Below are 25,689 nucleotides of genomic sequence, written 5' to 3'. Positions count from 1 at the left end.
TGATTGGCTCTTTAAGTTGGTTCTGTGGCCAATGACCAGCTTAATCTGTCTGCAGACTTGTTGCTGGAAGGTGGCTTCCTGTTGTATTTGGCTATTGTATGGGTTACAAAACAATCTGGATGAGTCATAGATGGTCTCATCAACATGAATGATGTCAGCATTATGCATATTTCAGAGTACGTTTTGAAAGTATCTCAGTCAAGCCATCTTACATGCATCATCATCTGGTATAATGTGATTGTCATTGAAATAACCTAAAGTAATGATGAGAGCTGTGGACGTCAGCATTGATGTGCAGTGTACAATACCTGTCTGTCACACCCACAGCTTCCCACTGCCAGCCTGGAGACATTAGCACACAGAGCTTTGAGTGACACACCTGGTCTTGGATGTGCGTGTGTGAGGGGGGGGGGGGGGAGCTGGCTGGCTGGCTACTGACTCCATCCGTGAGTGGTGCGTCGGCGGAGCTATGAATGGGCAGAGAGGGGTGTACTCTCACAGACACCATAGCAGCAGTGAGATGAGGAGTGTCATTTACTCCACTGCACGCCTACTGTACTGAGAGGAGAAAAGAGAGGGAAGGAGGTGAGTGTATAAATTAACCCCAGGCATTTCATTTGTCTCATTTGCGATGATTGCAGGGCTCGTTCAGTCAGTAGATGTGGGTGCCTTTTTTTCTCCTCTTTCCATCACCCGCATCATTCATCCTCCACTCCCTTCTGTCACTCAGTGCTTTACTGTGCTTGATGAAAAGTACTGTGCCTCCTTCATTTCCTCATTCATGGAAAAGCACGTTTTCATTCAGACTGTGCTAGCGCTCTGTCTTGTCTCTGTTTTGTTGTTTACAGCTTTCAGTTTGAGCTAAGCTTCATGTCCATTGTACATCTGGATGAATAACAAGCAGGTTCTGGATTTCTAAAATAGTTCTTCTAATGGGAGCTCACACCGCCTTAGAGAGTCCTGCAAAATATGTGTAAGTGCTGTAAAACAAAACCTGTCCAGCCGATCGATGCAGGCACATTAATGTGGATTGAAAGATTGTGCACAGTTGAAGGGCAGTCTTCAATCAGTCTTCAGTGGGTTAAGAATGAAAAGATTATGGAGTCATAACCATGACTCGGGTATCAGGTGAGATACACATGGCTCAGCTGTGATTCCGACAGAGGGCAGTTGTGCTGGTCAGCTACTGACTTAATACATCCAGCTGGGTGTAGTTGGGATGTGTGCATGTCCCACCTGAGTGTGACAAAACAGACAGCACATCATCATCAATTACACGGCATAATGTCCTTGACACTGAGCCATTTTCATGTGCTCTCTTCCATCACTGCTCACATGCTGACCTTGGTGCTCCAGCCATCTCGCTGTGTGTTGTCTGTGGTAAAACAGCCCATTTTATTACACAAATCCTGGCCACGTGAAGATTTGCGATCAGCATGTTTGCAGACACTTGTGTGGTGGCTGAGAAATGTCAGACACTGATTTTTAACTCCTGGTTTGAATTCCTCCCAAAAGACTTGAAACCATCAACACATGGCTGAAGCGATACAGGCATCCAGTGTCATCACTGTTTGACTAAATCAGCGAATGAAACTAATGACTTCTTATTGTGTTTCCAGGAGGGAGTGATTTGGCAGACCTTTAGGTTGAGCAGGAAGAAGGCAGGAGTGACAGTGCAGAGGCAGAACACACATCCACAGGAAACTTATGCTTAAGGAGCTCTTGTCATGTTCTTTTTCTCAGTTAGGGAGTTAATTAGTGTTGACCCGGACGCAAAGATAGGCTCTGTGTGAGGTTCTTTCAGGGTTATGGATTCAAACCTCCGGAATAGATTTGCTTCTTACGTAACGCAGATGTGAACAGCAGCGTTTATTAAGGATCGTAAAGGCTACGTAGTCATTAAACTTTTCTGCCTTATCTTTTTCCTTCTGCTGCATCTCAAATTGAGACTGTTTGTTCATCCCTGCAGAACAAAACTTATTCAGTAGCTTTAAATGGTAAAGATTGCTTTGCATGTGTATGCTCCCGTCTGTAGGGGCATGTAAAAGCTTTATGCATGTACATTTCTTTTTATCTATATCAAAAAAAGAGACGTGATGATTTCGATGTGCCACCTTGATTGTTGCTCATGTGGACTAATCGTTGGCGAAGTGTTTCTAAAAGCCACAGGGGTTTTTATCTCTGCTACAAAGGAGCTGGACTTCCACCCGCCTCAGTCTAACCTATACGATCCTCCACTTCTTGGCTTCGTCTGCAGTGGAAGAATTTCTCTTCTACACAAAGATGAAAAGACGGTAACAGAGGAAAGCAGGGGTTGACAGAGTGAGGCAAGCAAGCAAATCATTCACATTTAGGTCATTTCCTTCAGCGAGTTGGTCAGAAAGAGCACTCAGGACTCTTTGAATGCCTGCCCTGCCATCAAGCCTCAGATTATCCTCAGCTGTCCCTCAAAGGACTATAATGCACATTTTAAAGTAAGTGCAGAGAGTTCATCATCCCTCCTGGCTGTACCTACCGAACAAACATACATGTTCTGCGGTAATGGAACTTGTATAAAAGAAAGCAGAAACTCCACTGGTACTGACCAAGTGGAGTATTTCTGGCCTCACTGAATATCACATATATTCCACTTCAGGTAGGACTTTGTACCAGAGTTCCCTGCAGCATCAAAAGTGATGCCACCATGATGTCAGCCATCACAGCGAGTGAGTGCGCTCCCGTTGATCATTTCCTATTCATTCTTTATGAGCCCTGGGCTAAATGCTTCCTGTAAGCTTAGGCAGAACTGGAGCCCAGAATAGTAGACTGTTTGACTTCAGTCAGAGTGTGTATGTATATATGTGTGTATATGTATATATGTGTGTATATGTGTATATATATATATGTGTGTGTGTGTGTGTGTGTGTGTGTGTGTGTGTGTGTGTGTGTGTGTGTGTGTGTGTGTGTGTGTTTGGCATTCTAGCCTCATCAGTAAGTAATAAGTAAATTGTAATTCCATGCATCTTGGAAAGAGATAAGCTGTCTGTTAGATGTGCTACATTTTGAAAACTCAGCAATGATTGACGCTTTAAAGGCTCTGAAAAAAAAAACACAGCTTTTTGTGAAATGACTCAGTTGCCTCAGTTACATAATGGTAATGTTGCATATGTCTCTGCACCAATCAGGATTTAGAAACAGGTATTTTTTTAATGTAGAAACATCAAGGATATGAAGTTATTTCTGTTACTATCACATCATTTTTCATATTTATTAGGTTGCAATATGCCAAATTACATTATTAATTCAATTTACAGTTATTTTTATACTATTCATTCACAACAGCAGTCACCTCAAGTTCATTTATATTATAAGGTAAAGACCCTACAATATTAAAGAAACCCCAAGAATTACACAACCTCCTCCGAGCAAACACCTGGTGACAGTGGGAAGGAAAAACTCCCTATTAACAGGAACAGACCTTCAGCAGAACCAGGCTCAGGGTGGGACACCCATCTGCGGTGACTGGTTGGGGGGGAGGGGAAGGAGAATAGAGGACAGAGAGACAGAACAAATGGCAAATCATAGGAAAAAGAGCCAGAAAAAAAAAATACTGGCAAAAGTGATAGATCCACTTAGATGGTGTTTCTGCTATTCTCTGCAGGATGTAGACAAAAGCATCAGAAAACTACAATAACTTCCTAATTTTAAAGTTTCCGCTTTCAATAATGTTGGTTCCCATGTTCAACCAAGAGCTTTTAAGCTCAAGTCTTTTGTTTGAAATACCTATGACATATTTTATTTCTTCTTTTTGAACAGCAGCACTGAACCACCCCTTCACACCATTAGAATCTCATCGGTGTGCCTGACAGAGAGAAGCAGACATCAAAAGGGAGGCTGATGGACTGTTAAAAAAAGAAAGGGAAAAAAAGTCTCTTGTTCACTGAACCAGACCCAGTGGTGTTTTGTCCCTCAGCCAACAGGGCTCATGACTCCAGCTGTGGCCCTGGCTGTGACTGTTGCCTAGTGTTCTCTGTGGTCTTTCAGTTCTTGAGGAATCACTGTTTGAGTAACTGTGTGTGTGTCCTTGTTCAGAGCAGTCCTTTTCACGATTTTATTTGCTGTGACTTGCTGTTTTGCTTTCATCCTCTGAGCTAAAGTTGAGCTTCTGTTATGTCAACCATTAGGGCTCCAACAAGCAATGTTTATATACTGAAATACAATTTAAAAAAAAATATTTGGTGGATTTATGTATAATCAAACAAGGTCAGAAGAATTACCACCCCTTCTTCCCCCCCACCGCTCCTTTTTTTTTTAAAAGTATGCCTGTTTTGCCAGTAGAGAAAATTGAGCCAAGCTAACCTGTAATCAGTCATAATTTTTGCTTCTAGTGAATCCCAAAGCTAAAAACAAACAACAGGACACTGAAATCTGCAGTAGTGTATCTCTGAGTCAGAGACACCCTCTAGTGAGAAGAGCTCATAACTGCACACTCTCTTGCTCCACTTGGATCTCTTGCAGTGGATCAGACCGCTTAGGGCAAGATTAATTGTTTGCATTTTACTGGATATATTAATGACTTTCCCTTGTCTGTTGTTGTTGCGTGCAGTCACGCTTTTTGAAAGTTTCTCTCGTTTTTTCTCCTAACCTTTTAGTTGCACAGCCAAAGTTTGCAAGAAAAACAGAGTGATCCATCCTAAGTCCCCACAGCCCCGAACTTCTGAGGAAAAACTTTCAAGTCAGCCATGGAGCAGAAGACAAATGAGGTACTTAAGAACCCGATACTCTGATACACTAAATTTTAATCATTTGCCGTCTAATGCGACCCTTCCCTCTGCCTAGTGTCCCACCAGCACCTCTCCTCAGAAACACATGAAAAATAGGTCTAAGTCCACAGAGGAGGTACAGCAGTCAAAGAAGGTGAGCCTGCAGCAGCCTGATGTTCACCCTAGCACACTATTTCTTCCCTCACCCTATGAGTCAACCTAACTGTCTTTCCTCACAGGCCTTTTCCTCACAAAAATCACTCCCAGGCAGACCAGAGCTGGAGAGAGTGAAGGTGAGATGTATCACTGTTCTACTGTATTGGCATTAAAGCCTAAAGCTATGTTTAAAACCAGAGTTTTATTTTTATTTGTTGCAGGAATGTCCTGATGGCTCTGAGACACCGTCATCCTCCAGCGAAGAACTGAAATGATGAACAAAGCCAAAAAAAGATGCCATAAAGCTACATCATCATAAACCTGAGACATAAAATGTGCAGATGTACACAGCGGAACATGCAGAATAGTATATGAAAAAAATGCAAGCCGTGAATTGATTAAAAGGAGAGAATTGGACTAAAACACACACACACACACACACACACACACACACACACACACACACACACACACACACACACACACACACACACACACACAAATTCACCCTACCGCTGAAACAACATGTATGTGAACAAAAGGACACCTGTGATGATATTGTTTCATTGTACTGTGAGTGGTGTATACATGCCACCTGAATGTGTAGTAACAATAAAGTGATGTTGCTGAGTGAATCTGTGTTTACTAACCTCCACTAAGCCAACTGCCAAATAATAAGGCTGTCGGAAACAATACAGATAGATGATGGTGTGCAGCAGAGGATGAAAGAAGCACAGCTTAAAATCGAAATCTTTATGAAATCACCCAATAATATGTAAGATTATCCCATCGATGCATTCAATGGCAGTCTCAGTGTATTTTTAAATAAAAATAAATAAAGGTGCTGATGTTTAAGGACGGAAGAGCTGCTTCATCACACATAAATATATGTATCATTAGTTTCAAATGTTCTTTTCACCCTGCAACGTCTCCTGCAGTTTTTTTTTTTTTTTTTTACAAACTTGCAAGGTCCGAAGCCCAATTTGAAATCTGGCAACCTTCTGCCACCCACGCAATCCTTTAATCATAACTCTGATTACTGCATGAAACTACGATGGAGTGTTTTCTTCTCGGTGATTTATTTTGATTTGCTTGTTGAAGTTCTGTTGATTGATTTGCTCGTTAAAGCCGATTCTCTCTTATGAGCTTTACGTCTGCCACCTACGATAAGAAGTCATTTAAATTCCATGGGTTTTATTTTAATAGTTGTGATTGCTTTTTGTTTTTAATTGTAAAATGCGCCTCCTTGGCCAGCAAGCCTGCAGGCCTAACTTCAGCACCCACTAGGGGGCTGCAGCAACCACTTTGGGAATCGCATAATCTGAAACGGAGGCCGTACATGTGGCAGGATTGACGCTTGTTCCTAAACCAGCAGCTTAGGTGCTCAAATCCTGAAATCGAGTTGATTATTTGAGTCTGATTGTTTCAGTTCTGTGAATGTGAAGCTCCAGTTAAGATTTTAGCTCTTGTGTTAACAACAGACATGAAAAACACACAGATCTATATAAAATATCAGAGTGCTTTTTCTTTTTCTCAAAGCGTCATTCCTCCCTTCGTGTAGATGACAACAGTGATCAAGGTAAAAGAGATTAGTATTAATCTGAATGACTTGTGCTGATTAGTGTCACCTAGCCAGTCAAAACAAGAACAGAGTCTTTAGAATAAGACACACACCTGTGTAGAGATAATTAACTGACGTTTTGTTCATAGTGTTATGGGCCCCTTTGTTAAAAACCCAGAGGCTTTGCTTTATTCATTTTTTAATATTAGATAAACCAAGCAGGACGCCTTGCGTGGCAGAATTTAGCCCCCGTCTGGTTCGGCATGCTGTGCAGTAGCAGCAGCCACCCTGTGACTCGCACATCTGGAGATGGGATTAACTGCAACGTGGAGTGTTTTTTAACCAAAGAGCTCTAGAGCCGCTCAGTGTGCGTTTACGTGATTACATGTGTGTGTGCGCGCGCGCGCGCGCGTCCATGTGCGCTGGTACATCTGTGCTTCGTTTTTTTTTCTCTCTCTGTATAATTTTGCTCCAAATCTCAAGGATTTCTCCTCCAGTTGCCACCTACAGCAGCAAACCCAGCTCCCTGAAAAACAACAAGGCTGTTATTTCTCTCAGGCTCCCAGATCTCATAACAGATTGGAAAGCAACAACTTAGTCTAAAGGGTTTATTAAGTTCATAGATGCAAGTCTGGCGTCAGCAGGCTTGGGAGATTTGGTTGAGAGCACTGCTGATATGACAGAACCGCGGCTGCACTAATCATTAACAATTACCCCCACAACAACACAGGCGGGCGCTGCGTGTGGATAGTGGTGCATGCGTGTCAAGAGGCTCTCAGAAAATCTCCTTGATAGTCTATTTCCAATCAAAACAGGCTTGATGCTGAGTGCTGGCAAAGTACCTAAGTACCTGAACATTCTGTACAAGTCAAACAGATTACGCTTTGCGTGTCTGAAATACTTCCACTGACTTATCTCGTGGAAGAAGTGATCATTTAATACCCCGGCTTTAATCTTTGCCAAGACTACGAAATGTGATGGAAACAGCCGCATGAGAATGTGAGCGGACTTAAGAAAACAGGAGCAATCTCCCAGGTTTATCTAAAACACGCCACTAGATGTCAGGTTTCTCCTGCATTGCTACCTAAAAACCTCAAGTGAGAAGGGCTGATAAATCACATCAAACAGGCCACTTCATCTTGCAATCTTTATCTGGGGCCCAAATCAGGTGAAAATAGCTGGCTGAACAAACATCATTTATTACCTAATACACAACAGGCATTTAAGACCTATGCATCATTAACTTAAGACATTGTGTAACTGATTAACAATGCTGTCTCTGATGAGAGAGCAAGTTAATAACCGAGAGATCACGTAGATGTTTCCCCCCTGATACCTCCACACTCGGTCTATTTAAAGATGTTTTAGTCTTCAGTTTGATACCTTCCTTTAGCGGGGTCATGAGCAACACCTAAGCCTTTGGACAAGGTAAGAGGCAACACTATTTTACTATATACACTTTTTTTTTTTTTTAATTCCAGCTTTTATTTCGATGTCTCATACATACTTTTAGAAAATCTTGCCAAGTAAGCTGATTCACACTGACAACATTGGCTAAATGCTTGAGAAAAGCCTGCATTTTTCTACAAAGCAAAACAAAATTGCAGCAACACTAATTGAGAAATTATCCATGTGAGTCACAGAGACAGCCTTAAACACAAACTTGCACGTAACGGCACAAGAGCTGAGACGGGAACGGTGGCAGACTGACAAACAGACGAACGGGGCAGTTAGATTAGAGGATAACATTCAGTACACACGCTCACAAAATCAGCTCAGATACATTCAGAGTTTATCCTGCTGCAGTGGGCTGTTTCTCCCACATACAGACAGATGTACATATGTTAACGCAGGCCTCCGCGCGCATCTGAAACCTGCAGCAGGATGACACGCGCGGTGAGGATGATGCAGTGACTGTAATTACTGTAATTTCGGCTGCTGTAATTACTTCCATCCTCTTTGCTTTTAAGAGACATTGGTACTCCCTCCTCCACTGGAGTCCCCGAAGTGGAAGACAGAAAAAAAAGAAGGGTGGGATGGGGGTGGGGGTTTGGGGGGGGGGGGTGGGGGGGGGATCTCTTCAAATCAAGAGCATGAAACCCTTTGAAGAGACTTGCTCTATAGATGCTGGAGAGTCCCTTGAAGAGCTGGCTCGCAGCTGTAGGAAATGGAAGACAGGATAAGCTACACGGATCCTAATGTGTTCTTCATGATCTGATGAGGTTGTTTAGTTGTTTGGGAGGTGAGACGCCTGACCTCACATCACGGATGGCTGCCAATTACATAACCACGTGGGCTGCCTTCGCTCTCTTCTAATTGCTTGTCTGTTGATCCCTGTACCTCTGTGAGAGATGGGCTCATATACACACTTGTTGGTCTCTGTTGGCTTCTTTTTCTTACTGCTGCAGGTGGCTGATAAATACATCCACTATCAGATCTGTTCCCTCCATGGTGGTAACATCCTGCGATTTTAATTGCTTGCATATCTCCACACAGCACTCACAGCGCCATGTCCTCTCGATCTATAACCATAGTGTCCTCTGGACGGAGCACGGAGCTCGGCTTCAGTGGTAACTCATTAGTTTAAATTCCCACCATTCTTGTTTTATGTCTTTGAATTGCCTGACTCCTCTTCTGCTACCAGGGGTGAGAATACACTCGGCTCAGCTCCCCTCACATCCCAAACTCCCACTGGCAGAGGAGGACAGGGAGTCTGGCATCGGCTCCACCCTTGACCTCACTGGCAGCTTTGAGGGCTGTAACCAACATACCAATCACCACTCCAACAAACCCTCACTGATGGAGGCAGGCACATTCCCCGGGGAGAAAGGTACAAGAGAGGCATAAAGAGGAGAGTGACACATACATCTCCCACGCTGGCAGCAGGTTTAACCTCTTTGAGGCGGTAAATTACAACAGCAGAAGCGAGCCACAGGCTCATTAGATAAGGACATGCTCAGGAGACACACAGTGCCAGTGGGATCATGTGGCCTCTCACTCAGCAGTGTTTGGCTGCATATGGGTTATGAATGTACTTTGTCAGATGGCTTCTATCTCTACATGTGAGAGGACACAGCTATCAGAGAGTCGAGCAGTGGCCAAAAACATGCTGCCGTTTTGTTTCATCAGATAAAATCCCTTAAAAAAAGATTTCAGTCTAACCGTCTCTTTGCTGTTTTCTCCAGACAGATCTCCTCAGACCTCAGCAGCGAGTCCAAACAAGATCAAGAAGGTCCTTATCAATCTATCCAAGATCCCTCTCCTCTTCCTCCTCCTCTTCCTCTTTGTTTGCTCCTTGGACACTCTGAGCTCTGCCTTCCAGTTAGCAGGGGGTAAGCGCTCTGACCCTCACTGCCCCATCAGCAGGTTCATAGTGACTCAGTCTGTTGATATTTGACAAATAAGTGAGTCACCGAGCACCAGTTCACACCATCCTACTGGGCCCTGCTGCTGTATAATTTACTGCCGAGTTTGATCTGTGACCTTCTTGAAATTGGGGAAACAAACAGTTTGATTTTTGTTTAACATTGCTCTTGGCAACCTTGTGATTCCTAAGACTGGTATTTTTTTATGTGTGTGTTTCTGTGTATGTGGGCGGCATATCTAACCAGGTAAAGTGGCAGGGGACATTTTCCAGGACAATGCAGTGCTGTCTAACCCCGTGGCAGGGCTCGTGGTGGGGATCTTGGTTACTGTGCTGGTTCAGAGCTCATCAACCTCCACCTCCATTGTAGTCAGTCTGGTGGCCTCCGGACGTGAGTAGGCACATAAACGCATGTGCAAATGTGTGAGTGCCAGAATTCAGGTGTGTGCGCGTGTGTGTTTATTGTACTGTCTGCACAGTAGGCTTATGTCTCTGCAGGTTATTATTTTGCATATATAGATAAGTTAATAAACAGAAAACAAAATCCATTACCGTAGCAATAAAACCAGAGAAAATAACACCCCCATGGCGCCTTATTGGCAGCAAAATCAATTTGCAGTCTATAGTTCAAATCGAAATTTTCTGCCTCAAAGTCCTATAACAACCCGTATTCCCTGTGGAGGGTTGAATCCATTATGATCAGTTTGTTATTTGGCATTAAGGATCAAATTAGCAAAAAAAGTTTGGGTTACATTAACAAACTATACCAGAGGATTGTTCTTCAGAGAACAGGAAGATTTGCTTGCACACATTTCTCCACTAACTAAACTAGCAGATGAACAGCTAAGAGTGATGTTTCCTGTCATCTAGCATCTAAACAACCCCTTGAAAAATATTAAAACGAGCATTGTGCTAACTTTTCGCTCCATAACTCACATTCACGGGTTTATTAATCTCCTGAAAGTGCTAGGAAAGTCTATTGTAAATGATTTATTTGTTGCGTGCTACTTTTGGCTGCAGATTAATGCACCGTTGTTGCTTTTATTTTATTTTATTTTTAGCTTTCCACTATTTAGATGTTTATGTCAGTTTTCAAACTTGTATAATGAAAGAATGATTAATGTATAGTACTGTACACAAGTCTTGAGTTGCCCCTCATTTCATTACATTTTGATTCCAAAGATCTACATGTGGTCTTGAGCAATAGTTCTCCAGGCTTTCTGAAGGTCTCTCAAAGCATTTCATTGACTTTTCACTTACTTTCAGGTCAGTCCCCATACCTGACTGTTCTCAAAAGGACATTTTTTTGAACCACTGAACACTGACCTATGAATCATTCAAGTTTAAAAAACACCACCTAACTGAAGGGGTGAACCAGTGTTATGTCTACGCAAATAGAAAGAAACAAATTGCACTTTGTTACAGACTGTCGCAAAAACATTTGTTCTTTTCATTTTTGAATCCACAAAAAACAAAAAATGCCAAAGATAATACAGCTGGACAGGATAAAATAGTAGTTTTCTGCCAACAAAGTAGTTTCCAAAGAGCTGTTAGCTGAAAACTCAGTGTGTCCTTAAAAATTGAGTAACCTGGACACGTGAAGGACAAAAGAAGAAGGCAGACCTAAAAAAAAACAACCCTATATACAGCAGACAAACAGTATCTGAAAATCATGGCCTTAAGAAATAGGAATGTAATCAATCAAAGATCTGACACAGGACCCGAGAGATGCATCTGGCCCTTCACCTGATCCAGCTACTGTTCAATGATGCCTCATCAGTAATGGTCTCAGTGGAAGGGTGGCTGTCAAGAAGCCATTTCAGAAGAAAGGAAAACAAGCAGAAAAGGCTGAGGTATGCAAGATTACACAAGAACTGGACTAAAAATGAGTGGCAACAGCTCGTACGGAGTAATTAATCCAAATTTGACATTTTTGGTTCAAATCCTCATCATTATATCCAGATGAGGTCAGGAGAGAAGCACAAAGATAGAGATTAAAACACAGTAAATGCTATGTGATGGTTTGGGGCTGATGGAGATCTTTTTTTAAAACTGATGCAATAATAAACAAAGTATTGTTGATTTTGATCCAACTCAACATTATTGAAGCAGTCTGAGAACATCATGACAGACCAACATCCAAAGAAGAGCTTTAAATGTCCTGCAAGAGCCCAGAGAACTATTCCTGAAGACTGCTTAAAGAAAGAAACTCTGTTTTTGCCTTATATGTGTATATTTGCATGTTTCAATTAAACACTGCACCCATTTTCTATTTTCCTTGCAAAATATAAATAAATGAGAGGTGGCTCAAGACGCTAACTGAGACCCATTTCGAGATTCCAGTACTGCAGTTGCAATTTGTAAAAATGATGTAAAATAAGTGTAGTCTGACAGGGTGAAGCAAGATTAGAGGGGCAATCAAATCCAACCTTTCTTACTCTGGGTAATGTCTCATCATCTCAGTCAGCCTTGTGTAAGACCATTATGTGGTAAGGTTACAAGAAAATGTCCAGGCTTTTGCATGTAGGTCTTCCACTTTTGCTCTGGGTAGTTAAAGTGAATTACATCAGTATGCAGGAGTTGCTGCTCTGCTTCCAAAGATTTGTTTTAAATAAGAGAGCCATGAGGATGATTAGAGGTAATTACTGGAGACTGAAAGATATGGAAAGGCATAAATGTTTGTCTTCCTGACGTCTGCCCTCTGGGTCATCGCCATTAAAGGCGTATTCAAAAATAACCCATCTCCAAAGCCGTCTCACTTAGCCTAGAATTACAATCACCTCTCATTTCCATTAAAACACATGTTGCATCAAAAAAGTACAAGGCCATTTTCTGTAATTATATATATATATATATATATATATATATATATGATGCATTACCATTTGCAATGGTGTTTATGCATTTACAATGTTTAGTTTTTTTTGTAACATGCTTCTTCATTTTCGCCTCATCTCATAGTTTTAGAAGTCAGGTCGGCTGTTCCAGTCATCATGGGGACCAATATTGGGACTTCGGTTACAAACACCATAGTGGCCATGATGCAAGCGGCAGAACGAACCGAGTTTCAACGGTGAGTGGCAAAACACAGCAAGACCGAGGAGGAGAGTGGAGGTAGAATAGGGTGGGGGTTGAGGCAAGAAGACACTGAAATGGAAAAGTGAAGTGGATAAGTGGTTAGATGGAGGGAAGAGGGAAAAAGTGTTAAGAGAGCAGAGGAGAAAGTAGAGGAGGATGATGAGAAAGCATCAGCAGCTGTAGCTGCAGCTTCACACTATAATAATGGCACCAGTCCACACTAATCCTATACCAGTAACCAGTGCCCCATTACATCACTGCCAAAGACCAAAAAAGCAAAAGTTGAGCTGTGAAAAGGAGATTAACAAGCAATCACTCTGAGTAGTTTATGATGCTCCTGGATAGCTAACACAGAAAATGACTGTGATCCACGATAGTGCTTTTGCCGGAGCAACAATCCATGACTGCTTCAACTGGCTGTCAGTCCTGGTTCTGTTGCCCCTGGAGGTGGCGAGCGGGTTCATGACTCGGCTGTCTCACCTGCTGGTCACCACTCTGAGGCTCGAGCCAGGGGAGGAAGCACCCGAGCTACTCAAGGTCATCACGGAGCCAGTCACCAAGCTTATCATACAGGTAAAACCATCAGACGCCATTTTTTCTAATTTACTGTTTACTAAGCCCCTTCATTGGACTGCAGCCCTCTATGATCTCAGCTTAGTAACTGTGATGTTACTCACAGCAGGTCAGCAATGTTGTGATTTATTTGTAATTTATATTTATTTTCTTTTTCTGTCCAAAACCAAACATCACAGAAACCAAAATGTAAGAAATAGATTAAACACAACATGGTAGAAGGCAATTCTGAGCACATAATTGATGGGTGTCTCTGTCGAAACACCATAACTCAAAAATCTTCAAATAAATTCTGATTAAGCTTTGTAGGGGTGTAGAGTCGGGTCATCAGCAACCCGTTAAAATTTGGCTTATCACAATTTTTCTTCTACTTATAATGCCTGAACTTGACACTACACAGCAAAACAATGGTAAGGTTATTTCAACATCATGAAAAAGTAAAGTATAAAATAAATGATGCACGTCATATTTAGAAATATCTGGAACATGTTTTCAAGTAAATAGTGAAAAATGTCACCTCAAAACCATCTCATGTATCATCTAACTCGTTAGCTGAGGTCACTGCTGAAAACTGATAAACTCGATCAGCAATTCAGCTGCCAAGCAAAAAAAACCAAAACAAAACAAAAAAATTGTGGTGAAAAATGAATGTACATCTTCTTTCACCCTCAGCTGGACAAGTGTGTGATCACAGGGATCGCCATGGGGAAGGAGGGCATGAGGAACAGGAGCTTGGTGAAAGAATGGTGCCAGACCAACCTTGTTATGGTAATGTCTCATCTCTAGCCCTGTCTCCTTCACATCGTGGGGCGATCGTGGCTCAAGATTTGGGAGTTCGCCTTGTAATCGGAAGGTTGCCGGTTCGAGCCCCTGCTTGGACAGTCTCGGTCGTTGTGTCCTTGGGCAAGACACTTCTTTGCCTACTGGTGGTGACAGAGGGCCCGGTGGCGCCAGGCAGCCTCGCCTCTATCAGTGCGCCCTAGGGTGGCTATGGCTACAATGTAGCTTGCCATCACCAGTGTGTGAATGTGTGTGTGAATGGGTGGATGACTGGTTGTGTAAAGCGCTTTGGGGTCCTTAGGGACTAGTAAAGCACTATACAAATACAGGCCATTTACCATACTGTGTCACTGTGTACTGGCGCCAAATGGAGCTTGTCACTGATGCCAGTAAAAATGGCCTGGCTAATGTCTTTCTTTCTTTCTTTTATCTATCCATAAATCCATAGTCTCATCACAACGTGAGCACTGAAAGCTGTGACTCCAGCCATGACTTGCAAACACACGTGAAGTGTAAGTTAACCTAAAGTCCTATCTGAATCTGAATCAATCATATAGTAAGCCGGAACCAATCTGTACAACCTCATATCCAAAGAAGTTAACATAATGCCATAATGTTGGAATACAAGCAGTGTGTTCTGGATAAAAGGCTTCCCTTATTTCAACAAGAGAAGGCCAAAACTGAACTTGTCTTCTCAAGAAATTTTTATTTACATAGCAAAACAGTCGATACAAGTATAACTAAACAGTAAGAGAACATTATCAAAAAATATGGCAAACTAAATGGTGGTAAATTGAACTTCAAGTTTTGTCACTTTCCATAGTGTCTCAGCTCATTTGGTAAGGTATAAATGCAGTCAAATATCCTGTTATTGTGGCTTTCTTTGTAGGTAGACATTTGTTTGCATCTGCTGAGATGTCAGACCTCACAGTGGGCCTCATCCTACTCGCCACCTCGCTGGCTGTCCTGTGCACATGTTTGCTGCTTCTAGTCAAACTGCTCAACTCTCTTCTTAAAGGCCAAGTAGCAAAGGCCATCCATAAAGTCATCAACACAGGTTAGTCTAAATTTGAGCTACCAAATGAATAAATAAAAAATGAATATCTTGACTTGTTAGGAAACAAATAATGGATTGCATTTATATAGCGCTTTTCAAGATCCTCAAAGCACTTTACGATTCCACTATTCATTCACACACTGGTGGAAGGCAAACCACAGTTGTAGCCACAGCTGCCCTGAGGCAGACTGACAGAAGCAAGGCTGCCATATTGCGCCATCGGCCCCTCTGGCCATCACCAGCAGGCGGTAGGTGAAGCGTCTTGCCCAAGGACACAACGACCGAGACTGTCCGAGCCGGGGCTCGAACCGGCAACCTTCCGATCACAAGATGAACTGCCAACTCTTGAGCCAGGATAAACCCATCAACCCATCAGCACTAAGTAATACAAATAACCCATCGTGTGTTATTTGTATTACTTAGTGCTATGTGTAGCTCCAGGAAGTCACTGTACTGAACAAACAGCAAAACATCAACCAGTGTTGCTAAAGTTCTCAAAAAAGTAATGTATTACACAATACTTGTTATTTTTTAAACTAATGCCTTATGTTATTTGGAGAAAGTACTTCTCTATCCTACTCATGAGATGAGATCTTTCTTTTAGTGTTTAAATTTGAATCAAAAGAAAGGTGAAAACTTGGCCACAGAGGACCTCACCACTGAGACTGTACTGCAAAAGCATTTACAGGTTGAAATGGAAGCTAAAAAGCTAGAAGAAAAATAAAATTACATCTATATTTCCTAGTGACAAAGGTTGCAGGTGCAACACCATTTCCCCCTCACAGCAGAAAAGCTGACTGTAGTTGAAAAAAATGCTCTTTTCTCTCTTTCCACCCACCTCTTTATAAAGTGAGAACCAATATAACTGTTACTGCAATGTTATTACTGAAATTAACACACTAATACATTCCATTATTGCATCACATAAAAATGTAATGTGATTGCATGAAGATGTACTTTCCAACACTCATAATAACCCAGGTTAAACTGCTACAGTTACTAAAGGAGAAAAGGCCAGTGTAACTAAGCTGGAAGAAACTGGTGTGAGAAGGCACTTGGAAAAGGTGCAATGGGAGTGGAAACCTCTGCAGGGATATACTAACAATGGGCAAATTTACATATGCACATGGATCGTGTTCAATTCAGTAATGACCAAAATCTCTATCAAGAGAAGTGCAGATTGGAAGTGCAAATTTTCGCCCAGATTGCTGATGAATTTTTGAGAAACACCATCAGCAATCTGGGCAAGCATTGTGAGCTGTCCATGGTACTGAAATGCTAAACACAATGGTGAATTTAAGCTTTTTTTTATTTTATTTTTTTTTTAATTCTTATTATGTGTCAGTATATTATAATTATTTGTTTTATATGTGTGAGGGATGTTGTGAAGCCTTACAAAATTCACACAAAAATCATTTGAGAGTTTATTGAAGCCCTGCCTGACTTCTTGATTTGAAAAGCTTCAGAGCTCAAGTGAAACTTCCAGCTCATATTGGCCAGCTCCAAATATGCATGTTTCCTTGCCTTGTTAACCCATAAGAGGGAGTTCTCAGAATGAGCTTTCAGGGTCCTGGTAGGTGTTTATGACTGCCTTTGATCAGCAATTCTTCTTAGTTTTAGCATCAACGGGCAGATGAGTGTAGAACTGACATTTTAGTTTTTAACATAGATTTTTAACTGAAGGGGGTTACATGGAAAATGTAAGCACTTTATTCTTTAAAGTTAAAAATGATTCAAGTTTCTCTTGTGCATCACTGCAGACCTTCCCTATCCATTTGGGTGGCTGGCAGGATACATCGCCATGTTTGTGGGTGCAGGTGTGACATTTGTGGTGCAGAGTAGCTCTGTCTTTACTTCAGCCATGACTCCTCTTATAGGTGAGTGATGTATGTTTTTGCTCTTTTGAATGTCAAAGTCTGCACACCATGTGCACAAATCTTTGCCAAGCTTCGTGGATTTTATCTGTTTATTCTTTTTTAACTTTAGTCGCCTCAATCAATTCGGGCTGCATGATTATAGGCAAAAATCACAATTAATTTGTTCAATATTGGTATCTATCTATCTATCTATCTATCTATCTATCTATCTATCTATCTATCTATCTATCTATCTATCTATCTATCTATCTATCTGTCTATCTGTCTGTCTGTCTGTCTGTCTGTCTGTCTTTGAGAACAGAGTTTACAAAATGCTTTAGCAGATAGTTAAAGGTCATTCAAGGGTCAAAATCCATGCATATTTACAGGCCATATTCTATTGAAAAAGCTTCCTTTACTCTGCCAGCTAATGGAGAGGGCCAGCAGTGCCCACAAATCCTCTTACAAAGCTCCTATAATAAGAGGCTTGGCCTATGAAACTCTAAACTTCCATTTGATTTGTTGGAACAGGCCACTCTTAAATTGTCTCCTTCTACAGAGATTGTTTAGGTTTATCTCACTCATGCTGACCTACAATGAGCCACTTGTTTGGTTTAATTGGATGATATAATTGTATTTGGTCATACTTTATAAATAGAGTATACTTAAAATATATAAAAAATGCTTTATTGTTGGTGATCAGCTTTAACCTTGTAGGAGCAGCTTGCTAAATTAAGTGCTGAGGAACGGCATGACTAACGCTATAAAGAAAATGATCAATCCTAGAATGGGGACATGAATGTTTTCCAGTGATCATCACTAAATTTCCTATAGATGGCACATAAAATAATCCTCACCTCACTAACTTGACACAAAAAACCTTGAGTCACCATGAAGCAACTGAAGGACAGATTATGACAATAAAAACACGTGTTTTCAGTAAGTGGCTGTTGCATTGGTGTCAGTTTCATTTTCAAGTGAATCGTGCCTAAGTCAGTGTCACCCTAACCCTGGCGCAATAACTGTCTCTGGCTCAAAAATATATCAGGAAGGTTACGTAATGTCCCTTTGTCCACTCTTTGCTCAGAGATTCGCAGATCATACAAAAGGAGATGTAACAGTCTGAAGACATTCTTTGAGGCTTTGATGCAGGAAAAAATGGATTTGTTTGCCTCCAGTTTTGACTTGACGCCTCATATGCAGCAATAATGTGGAAGTTTTGTCTGGGTGGCAACATGCTATTTATTATAAACAATTAATGTTTCATAGTACTCAGACATTTTTTCCCCATGAGAAGATATTAACATTTTCCAGAACAATCAATAATTTCCTGTAAGTTAGTGCTGCTGCAACCCACACAAACAGTTATACAGGATACTTACACATGGCAAATCACTCCAAAAGCCAAGCCACCCACATGAACAGACCTGCAATTAACCCATGCAATATAATAGAAACTTTAAAGTTGTCCCTCCTGCTAAATTACATTCCTGGCTATCGACCTTTCCCACATATTAAAGCACATACACATAATATATAGCTTGGGTATCATGGAGATACAGTGTTAGACAACAGGAGAGCAATACAGGCAACCTTACTGGTCTTAAATGTCTTCAGGAGGCAACAGATCGCCCTTCCTAACAGTGGAATAACTAACTGTCTTCATTGCCACTGACTCTAAACAGCAGTGGATACTACCATCCCTCCGGACCACACAGCACAGCCTTTAACTCCCCAATGACCCACTTTTAACTCTTTTTAGTGTCTCCCCCTCACCCTCAATTGCCCACACCTGTCCCCCCATCAGATTGTCTTTCTCATGAAACCAATCACCTCGATATCTGTCATGTTTTAGCCTTCAATTACATCACAGAGCTTATGCCATACTGTGAATAGATTAAAGTGTATAGAAGGAAATCTAAAACATTTTATAAAAATACCAGCATTTCATGGCAGACCTATTACTTTAATTTCCGTCATTTTGACCATTTGGAGGTCAGGAACAAGCAGCTTGTTAATTGCTGACTTTTTACATACCTTTCCTTTTAAGTGGGTGTGGAGGAATAAAATCACAGTTCAGAGGTTTTTGAAAGTGGCCAAAGCTTTTTGAATGGCCAGAATAGTGAAAAAGCAGAACATTGTCCATACAACTGAGAAAAAACCCTTTAAAAATAAACCTTCTAACAGTGGTGTTAATAGACGACACATTTGTGGTATTTCCTCCAAGTGGAACTCCCATCAGTGGAGCTTGAATTAGATGCAACCAAAGACACTCTAACCACTGAAACTTACTGAAACAAACTTTCCAATAAACAAATAAAGGTATGCATGAAATACATGTTGCAAGAGAGGTTTAGGAGAGGTTAAAACTGAGCAGTGTTTGTTTTTTTAAGATTGAGGAACTGCTGAAAATTACTTTTTATCCACAAATATGCCAGAACAGTGTACCAGTGTAAAGTTTTTACACAACTTTGTTTTTCAGTTGTCACAACAGGGGACACATACAGAGAGAACTCCACTGATAACAACACATAAGAATTACTGTTGTGTTCTTGCCATAAACTGCACTCTCCCCCCCAAGGCCAGTGGTTTCTCTACAATATAAATTCTAACACCGCAACCTCTATCCACATGTTTATGGTTATCCTGATAAACTATTAATAAAGGAACAAAAGGTTTGCTGTATTGCTGTTTAATTTGTTTAATTTTGTTTAATTAGCCATGTTATTACCTCTGTGGCTGCTTAAATTCATTTATCTTCTACTTGTCTTTCCTGTGGTATGCCACAAGGTTTCAGTTATATCTATCTACCTATCTATCTATATACATATATATAGCCCCAAGATATTTCCTAGTTACCTATAGGTAACTAGGAAATATCTATAGTTAAATATCAACTATATAGTAATATATATATAGTAATATATATATAATATATATATATATAAGTAATATATTATATATATATATATAGTATTATATATATATAATATATATAGTAATATAGAAATATAGATATAGTAATATAGAAATATCAACTATAGTTGCGCATCTTGTTTTCGTCCATAGACTGTTAAAAGTTGGACAGCAGACTGTTTCCTTCAATTTTATGAGACAACAGAAGCCCTAACAGATTTGTGGTCAGGGTAAGGGTAATTCTAGGTTCTTTTCCCTTTTTGCTAAGTCTTCTGTGAGAAGCTTTGGTAACCCTTGAGTCGCATTAAATCTCTGGTTTGCTCTTGTTTTTTCAGATAAGAAATGTTGTGAAGTTGAGTTCTATTGTCTCATGCACTAAATTCCAAATTCTTATTCATACCTTCTGGATTATTTTAATTTATTATTTGCTTGCTTTAACAAAGCTTTTTTGCATTCTTGGCAGATTGTTCAGAATGCCACTATGAGACTTACATATCAGTCTGATGCTCATTCATTTCCGGCTTTCAAGTAAATTCAGTGTCCACTGACTACCAAGATTTTGTTTTTGACTTTTAGAGCACTACATGAACAAGCGACAGCATAGATCACTGAACATTTACATCCATACATCTTGGGGGTCCTTGAGGACCTGCTGGCTGTCCATCATACTAGACAGAGAACTATAAAAAAAAGCCCATATGGAAAAGATATATATAAATCTTATAAAGTTTTTATCTGTCTTGTATGAAACTTGTATGAAAAGCATACAAGAGTGAAAACACATATAAGATCCCTTGAAAAATTATATAATGAAACTTGTATGTTTTGTATACTTACTAAAAAAATATATGAAAGTAATGAGAAAGTGGCTACTTTCATGAGTAAATCATGTAAGCCTTATATGATTTATATATGATTTACTCATGAAAGTGGCCACTTTCTTGAGTAAATCATATATGTTTTTACTATTTCTTTTCCATATGGGAGAGTTCACGGCAATGGCCTCCATAGACTCTGGAATGCTTTCCTCTTAGCCTGACAACTGGTTTCTTTCTAAAGGCAGTTAAAGCTTTTTGTCTTTATATTTTTAGCATTTTTGTTGTGGAATTTTGGTGCTTTATGAGTACAATTTTTATTTACTTGCTTTACTTATATAAATGTCTTCAGCTTTCAGTTGTGACCTTCTTTTGGCAGTCACTAATCATCCTATCAGCCAAAGATGTAGTTTAACCTTTATGAGAAGGATTTCTTTAAAAAATTAAAATACTATCTGGTGTTCTCAAATGGCACGTACAAAAATATCTTTCTTTCTTTATATCCGCGATGTTTCCCTTCGACTATCTCAATAAGTATTACGCCACCTGGAGAACAATTTTCATAACTTATTGGGTTATTACTGCTAGTATATAAACAGGGCTAATTTCTGAGATCTATCATAGATGGCATTTGTATTTGTCACAAAACATCTTAAGAACTCTCCGTATAGCTTAGTGGTGCTCTATAAATATTTCAACAGGAACAAAACACTAATTATATTTTCTGGTAAACCAATACGATATGCTTTACAGCATTTGGCTTTGTCATCTTCATCAGGTATTGGTGTAATCAGTTTGGAGCGAGCCTATCCTCTCACTCTTGGGTCCAACATTGGCACAACTGCCACAGCCCTGCTGGCAGCTTTGGCCAGTCCTGGGAACAAACTTGCTGCTGCCATACAGGTAGGTTTTGTTTGTTTTTCTGGATACAAAGGACATATAATAATAATAATGATGATGATAATGAAAATGATAATGATAATGAAAATGATAATGATAATAAAAATGATAATGATAATGATAATGATAATAATAATAATAATAATAACAACAAAAATTTCCAGAGGGTTGCTGTGGAAAATGTAATTTAAAACAAAACAAACATCACATGTTTAAACTGAAAACTTTGATTTTGCTTTGTATTTGCTGTGTTTTGACTTCATGGCCATAACCTGCTGAATCTGAGCTTTGTATAAGTAATCAAAATCAGCCATATACTGCCAAAATAACCCTCTTTTTGCCTAACATATGGTAGCCGTTTGAAACATGTAACCAAAACATAGCAAGCTATAGCTAGGCTGTAGACTCCGCAGTGTGAGGTATTTTGTAATGTAGTGTTACAATAAGCTACTCATGAAAGCTGCGTTGCATAATTGGAATATATTTATGATATCAGTGTGACATTATAAGAAATCAGTAGACGCTTTCTACTGGTATGACTTTGAGTTGACATCAATACACATTAAGCATTTGAATTCTTAATTATTAGGTCTCTTGTCTTCTAGATTGCTCTGTGTCACCTTTTCTTCAATGTTTTTGGCATTCTGTTGTGGTATCCTTTCCCATTCATGCGTCTACCGATAAGGATGGCTCGTGTTCTCGGTGAGCGCACTGCCAAGTACCGCTGGTTTGCAATCTTGTACCTACTCCTCTGCTTCCTGTTGCTTCCATCACTGGTGCTGGGCCTCTCACTGGCTGGTTGGCAGGTGATGGCTGGAGTTGGGGCTCCTTTCTTGGGTGTAACCATCTTCATTACCATGGTGAATGTAATGCAGTCCCGCAGCCCCCATCACCTGCCAAACAAGCTCAAGAACTGGGACTTCCTGCCCAAATGGATGCACTCTCTCAAACCACTGGACCACCTAATTGCCAAAACAGTTCTCTGCTGCAGCTTCTCTTGTGAAGACAGACAAGAGGAAGAAGAAGCACCAATATCTCCAAGTACAACCTCTTGCAACAAACACACGGAGTTTGCTCAGCTTGCTTACAACAACCCAGTCATGGATTACCTGCATGAGAGAAGACCAGATGTACCAGTTCTTAAATTAAAAGGTTTAGAGAGGTGCAACAGCACTCCTCTGTAATTCATCCAATAATGAGGGTTTTTGACAAAATGGAAGAAAAATTCCATTTTGTCAAAAGAGTAGGTTTTAGAAAAGTAACTTTTAATTTTTTGGAAATAAACTGATTTGTGATTCCTGACTGACTGACTTCGTTTGAAATGGAAAGCAATTTTAGGATGAGATGTGAGTTCAGACAACACCAACTAAGAATCAATGAGGAGAACAATTTTTTTTTTGTTTTTTGTTTTTGCCAATTTTTAACCAACGATTCCCTCATAATGAATGTCTATACTGACCTTTTAAATACAAATCTATACAAAATGTATGACTAGCCTAACTGACGTTAATAAATGGATGATTAATCCTTAAAAAAGGTTTCATAGAAGAGATAGTGTTTTTTTTTTAAATTTTACACTCATTTCTTGTAAATTAGTGTTTGTAAAATCTACATTATGATGCAATGCCATGGCCTCTCTTACCTATTAAAACATAATGATTTAAATATAAATTATTTGAGGTAAAACTGGGAAAAACATTGTGAAAGTGTTGGTATTTATTATGTAATCATGCATAACTATTTAGACAGACACTTTCATCATAAAAATCAACCTTATAATAAGATTGCATAATTATCCATATCTAGATTATTATAACAAAGCACAAAACTTAAAAAAAATGCTTACTGCAAACTAGTTACTGCATTCAAAGCAGTGGTAGGAAACTCCTACAATCCCTCTTTTGATCTCTGTTTTAATTGGAGTTTTAAAAAAAATGATTCGTATTTCATTATTTTGAGAATTTCCTACATTTCTATGACATGTTCCTGGTCTTGTTGACCACAAAAATCACTTTTTTACTACAAGTAACATTGTCTGTGTCTCAGTCATCCAAGTCATGGTCATTTTAGGAGCGACCTGACTTCTTCATGTCATGAAGACATTTCACCCAAGAGGCTTCTTCATTTCCTGAAGAAATTAGGTGGAAATACAGACAGTCTCAAGGTCCCTCTTCAACTCTGTCACTACTGTCCCACAAAAAATACACACAGATATGATATGTACAGTTTCACAGTTTGAAGATTCCCTAAAACTAAGATTTTTCTTGTGCATCTAAAATCCAGCCTCCATGTAGCACCTGTACCTGTTTTCTTTTTTTGGGTCATATTTACTGCTGTCAAATGTCAACCTGTGTTAAATTTGACCCAAACAGTGAGGATTTACACACAAACATCAAGGATTCCACAAAGAAACCAAATCATTTTATCCAGTTTAAGAATATTTAATAAATTCATTAAAAATAAACACCACCATGTGTAGGAATGCCAGAATGAGTACATAACAATAACAATTATTAGGCCTTATTTCCCACAGAATGCAGAAATGGTTGAGGAAGATATTTATTTTATCTTCTAGTTTTTGTAGAAAAATCAAGAAAAAGAAATGAGCGCTGTTTAGTCCAGAGTTTAATAAAACAATCATATTACCAAGTGGAGAAATGTTTGATCATTAAGTGAAAATACCATGTACTCACTGGTTATATAAGTCTTAGTGGGCGACTGAATACACAGAGACTCTACAAGGAATTCAAAGAATCACCACATTAGCTGCTTGATGTTGTCTACAAAGAAGTGCATGAATGTGGCATGAACGTGTTGCGGGCTGTGTGTGTGTTGTAGTTTTTGTGTGTGTATGCTTTTCCAAGTGGGTGAGTATGCACACTCGGGAGGTGTTGCTGAAAGTGTGAATATGTGCCGTTTTCTCTGCTGTTCTGAAACAATTGATAAAGAAAGGGGAAAAAAAGAAAAGAAATATGGGCTTGCTGAAATGCACTGATGCAATCAGAGAGCAAAGTCAGACACTTTCACTTGTAAGGTGATAGACAAAGACATGACGAACTGAAGAGCAACCATTAGCCTGCCAATAACTTTTGTTCAGAATTGTCTAAAATAAGAGTTTGTTTATTAAGATTAGTCATCTTTGGTTTCACAGCTCACCTTTTCTTTAACGAAAAGCATCGTCTTGTCTTCATGTCTCTCTGATAGTGTTTCGCTTTGATGTTCAAAAGTCGCCAATACACATGCCAGTCTGCACTGAGTTTACACTGTCTTGCTGATTCATTTGAACCTTGAAGGCATCGAAGAGCAGCATGAGAAGAGAAACTACCATGAGTCCTTGAACCTCATTCTTACATCCACTCATTATAAAATACACCCAGCTCTGTTCCTTCTCGTGAGAGGTGATGTGAGTGCTGATAATCATTTGTGTGGGTGCAGTTTGGATCAATGCTGGAGTCCAGCAGGGCAGGGTCACTCCAGCCAAGCCTTTTTGAGTCCAAGGATTCACAGTGAGGACCTGGAGCTGCTAGGACTTTCTGCTGTTTTTTGTTCAGTCTCTACAATATTGCAGAGAAAATAACACGATCGTTCACACATTCACGCCTCTGAGTGCCCTTTCTCTTCACTCATCCATGATGTGTAAAGTGTTTCAATCGTTTTTCCATTTCTCCCAGTGCGATCATTGTGATCCCATTAACATGGAATCTGTTACTTCCTACCTTATGCTCTCTCACACTTATTTACTCTCTATGCTCTGTGCGAGCAAAGCAAAAGAAGAAACCAGTCCACCAGACTCAATTAAATTCTGTTTTATTTATATAGCGTCAAATCACTGCAGCAGTAGCCTTAAGGCACTTTATATTGTAAGATCAGTGGGAGACCTGTGCAGCGCCA

At 40.0% G+C, this 25,689-nt stretch overlaps 1 protein-coding gene and 1 long non-coding RNA gene across 3 annotated transcripts; both read left to right on the top strand.

Moving 5' to 3' along the window:
- Positions 1–437: 437 nt before the first annotated feature.
- LOC113036156 (uncharacterized) lies at positions 438–5,533 on the top strand. Its single transcript, XR_003274425.1, has 5 exons — positions 438–585; positions 4,632–4,742; positions 4,819–4,896; positions 4,982–5,035; positions 5,120–5,533. It is a non-coding gene; the product is annotated as an uncharacterized LOC113036156 (long non-coding RNA).
- Positions 5,534–7,816: 2,283 nt separating this feature from the next.
- Positions 7,817–23,295, top strand: slc34a1b (solute carrier family 34 member 1b). 2 transcript variants are annotated; one of them, XM_026180274.1, is made up of 13 exons: positions 7,817–7,887; positions 8,956–9,029; positions 9,104–9,289; positions 9,645–9,791; positions 10,071–10,214; positions 12,785–12,896; positions 13,279–13,474; positions 14,147–14,242; positions 14,703–14,766; positions 15,144–15,311; positions 17,072–17,188; positions 21,677–21,801; positions 22,404–23,295. In XM_026180274.1, the coding sequence occupies exons 2-13, from the start codon at positions 8,969–8,971 to the stop codon at positions 22,980–22,982; spliced, it is 1,995 nt and encodes a 664-aa protein (XP_026036059.1). In that variant the 5' UTR covers positions 7,817–7,887; positions 8,956–8,968; the 3' UTR covers positions 22,983–23,295. The 2 variants fall into 2 exon arrangements, with proteins under 2 accessions (XP_026036059.1, XP_026036054.1); XM_026180269.1 differs by having other exon boundaries at positions 8,868–9,029.
- The last annotated feature ends 2,394 nt before the right edge of the window (positions 23,296–25,689 follow it).

The sequence above is a fragment of the Astatotilapia calliptera genome, chromosome 2 (assembly GCF_900246225.1).
Source record: "Astatotilapia calliptera chromosome 2, fAstCal1.2, whole genome shotgun sequence".
Classification (NCBI taxonomy): Eukaryota; Metazoa; Chordata; class Actinopteri; order Cichliformes; family Cichlidae; genus Astatotilapia; species Astatotilapia calliptera.
The sequence above is the reverse complement of the archived record's forward strand: the minus strand, read 5'-3'. Positions and strand labels throughout refer to the sequence as shown.

Excerpts from the sequence above, each read along its gene's own strand:
- slc34a1b (XM_026180274.1), top strand. The coding sequence starts at position 8,969 with ATGTCCTCTCGATCTATAACCATAGTGTCCTCTGGACGGAGCACGGAG. Across the intron at positions 9,030-9,103 it reads CACGGAGCTCGGCTTCAGTG|GGGTGAGAATACACTCGGCT; the intron begins GTAACTCATTAG and ends TTCTGCTACCAG. Across the intron at positions 9,792-10,070 it reads TGCCTTCCAGTTAGCAGGGG|GTAAAGTGGCAGGGGACATT; the intron begins GTAAGCGCTCTG and ends ATATCTAACCAG.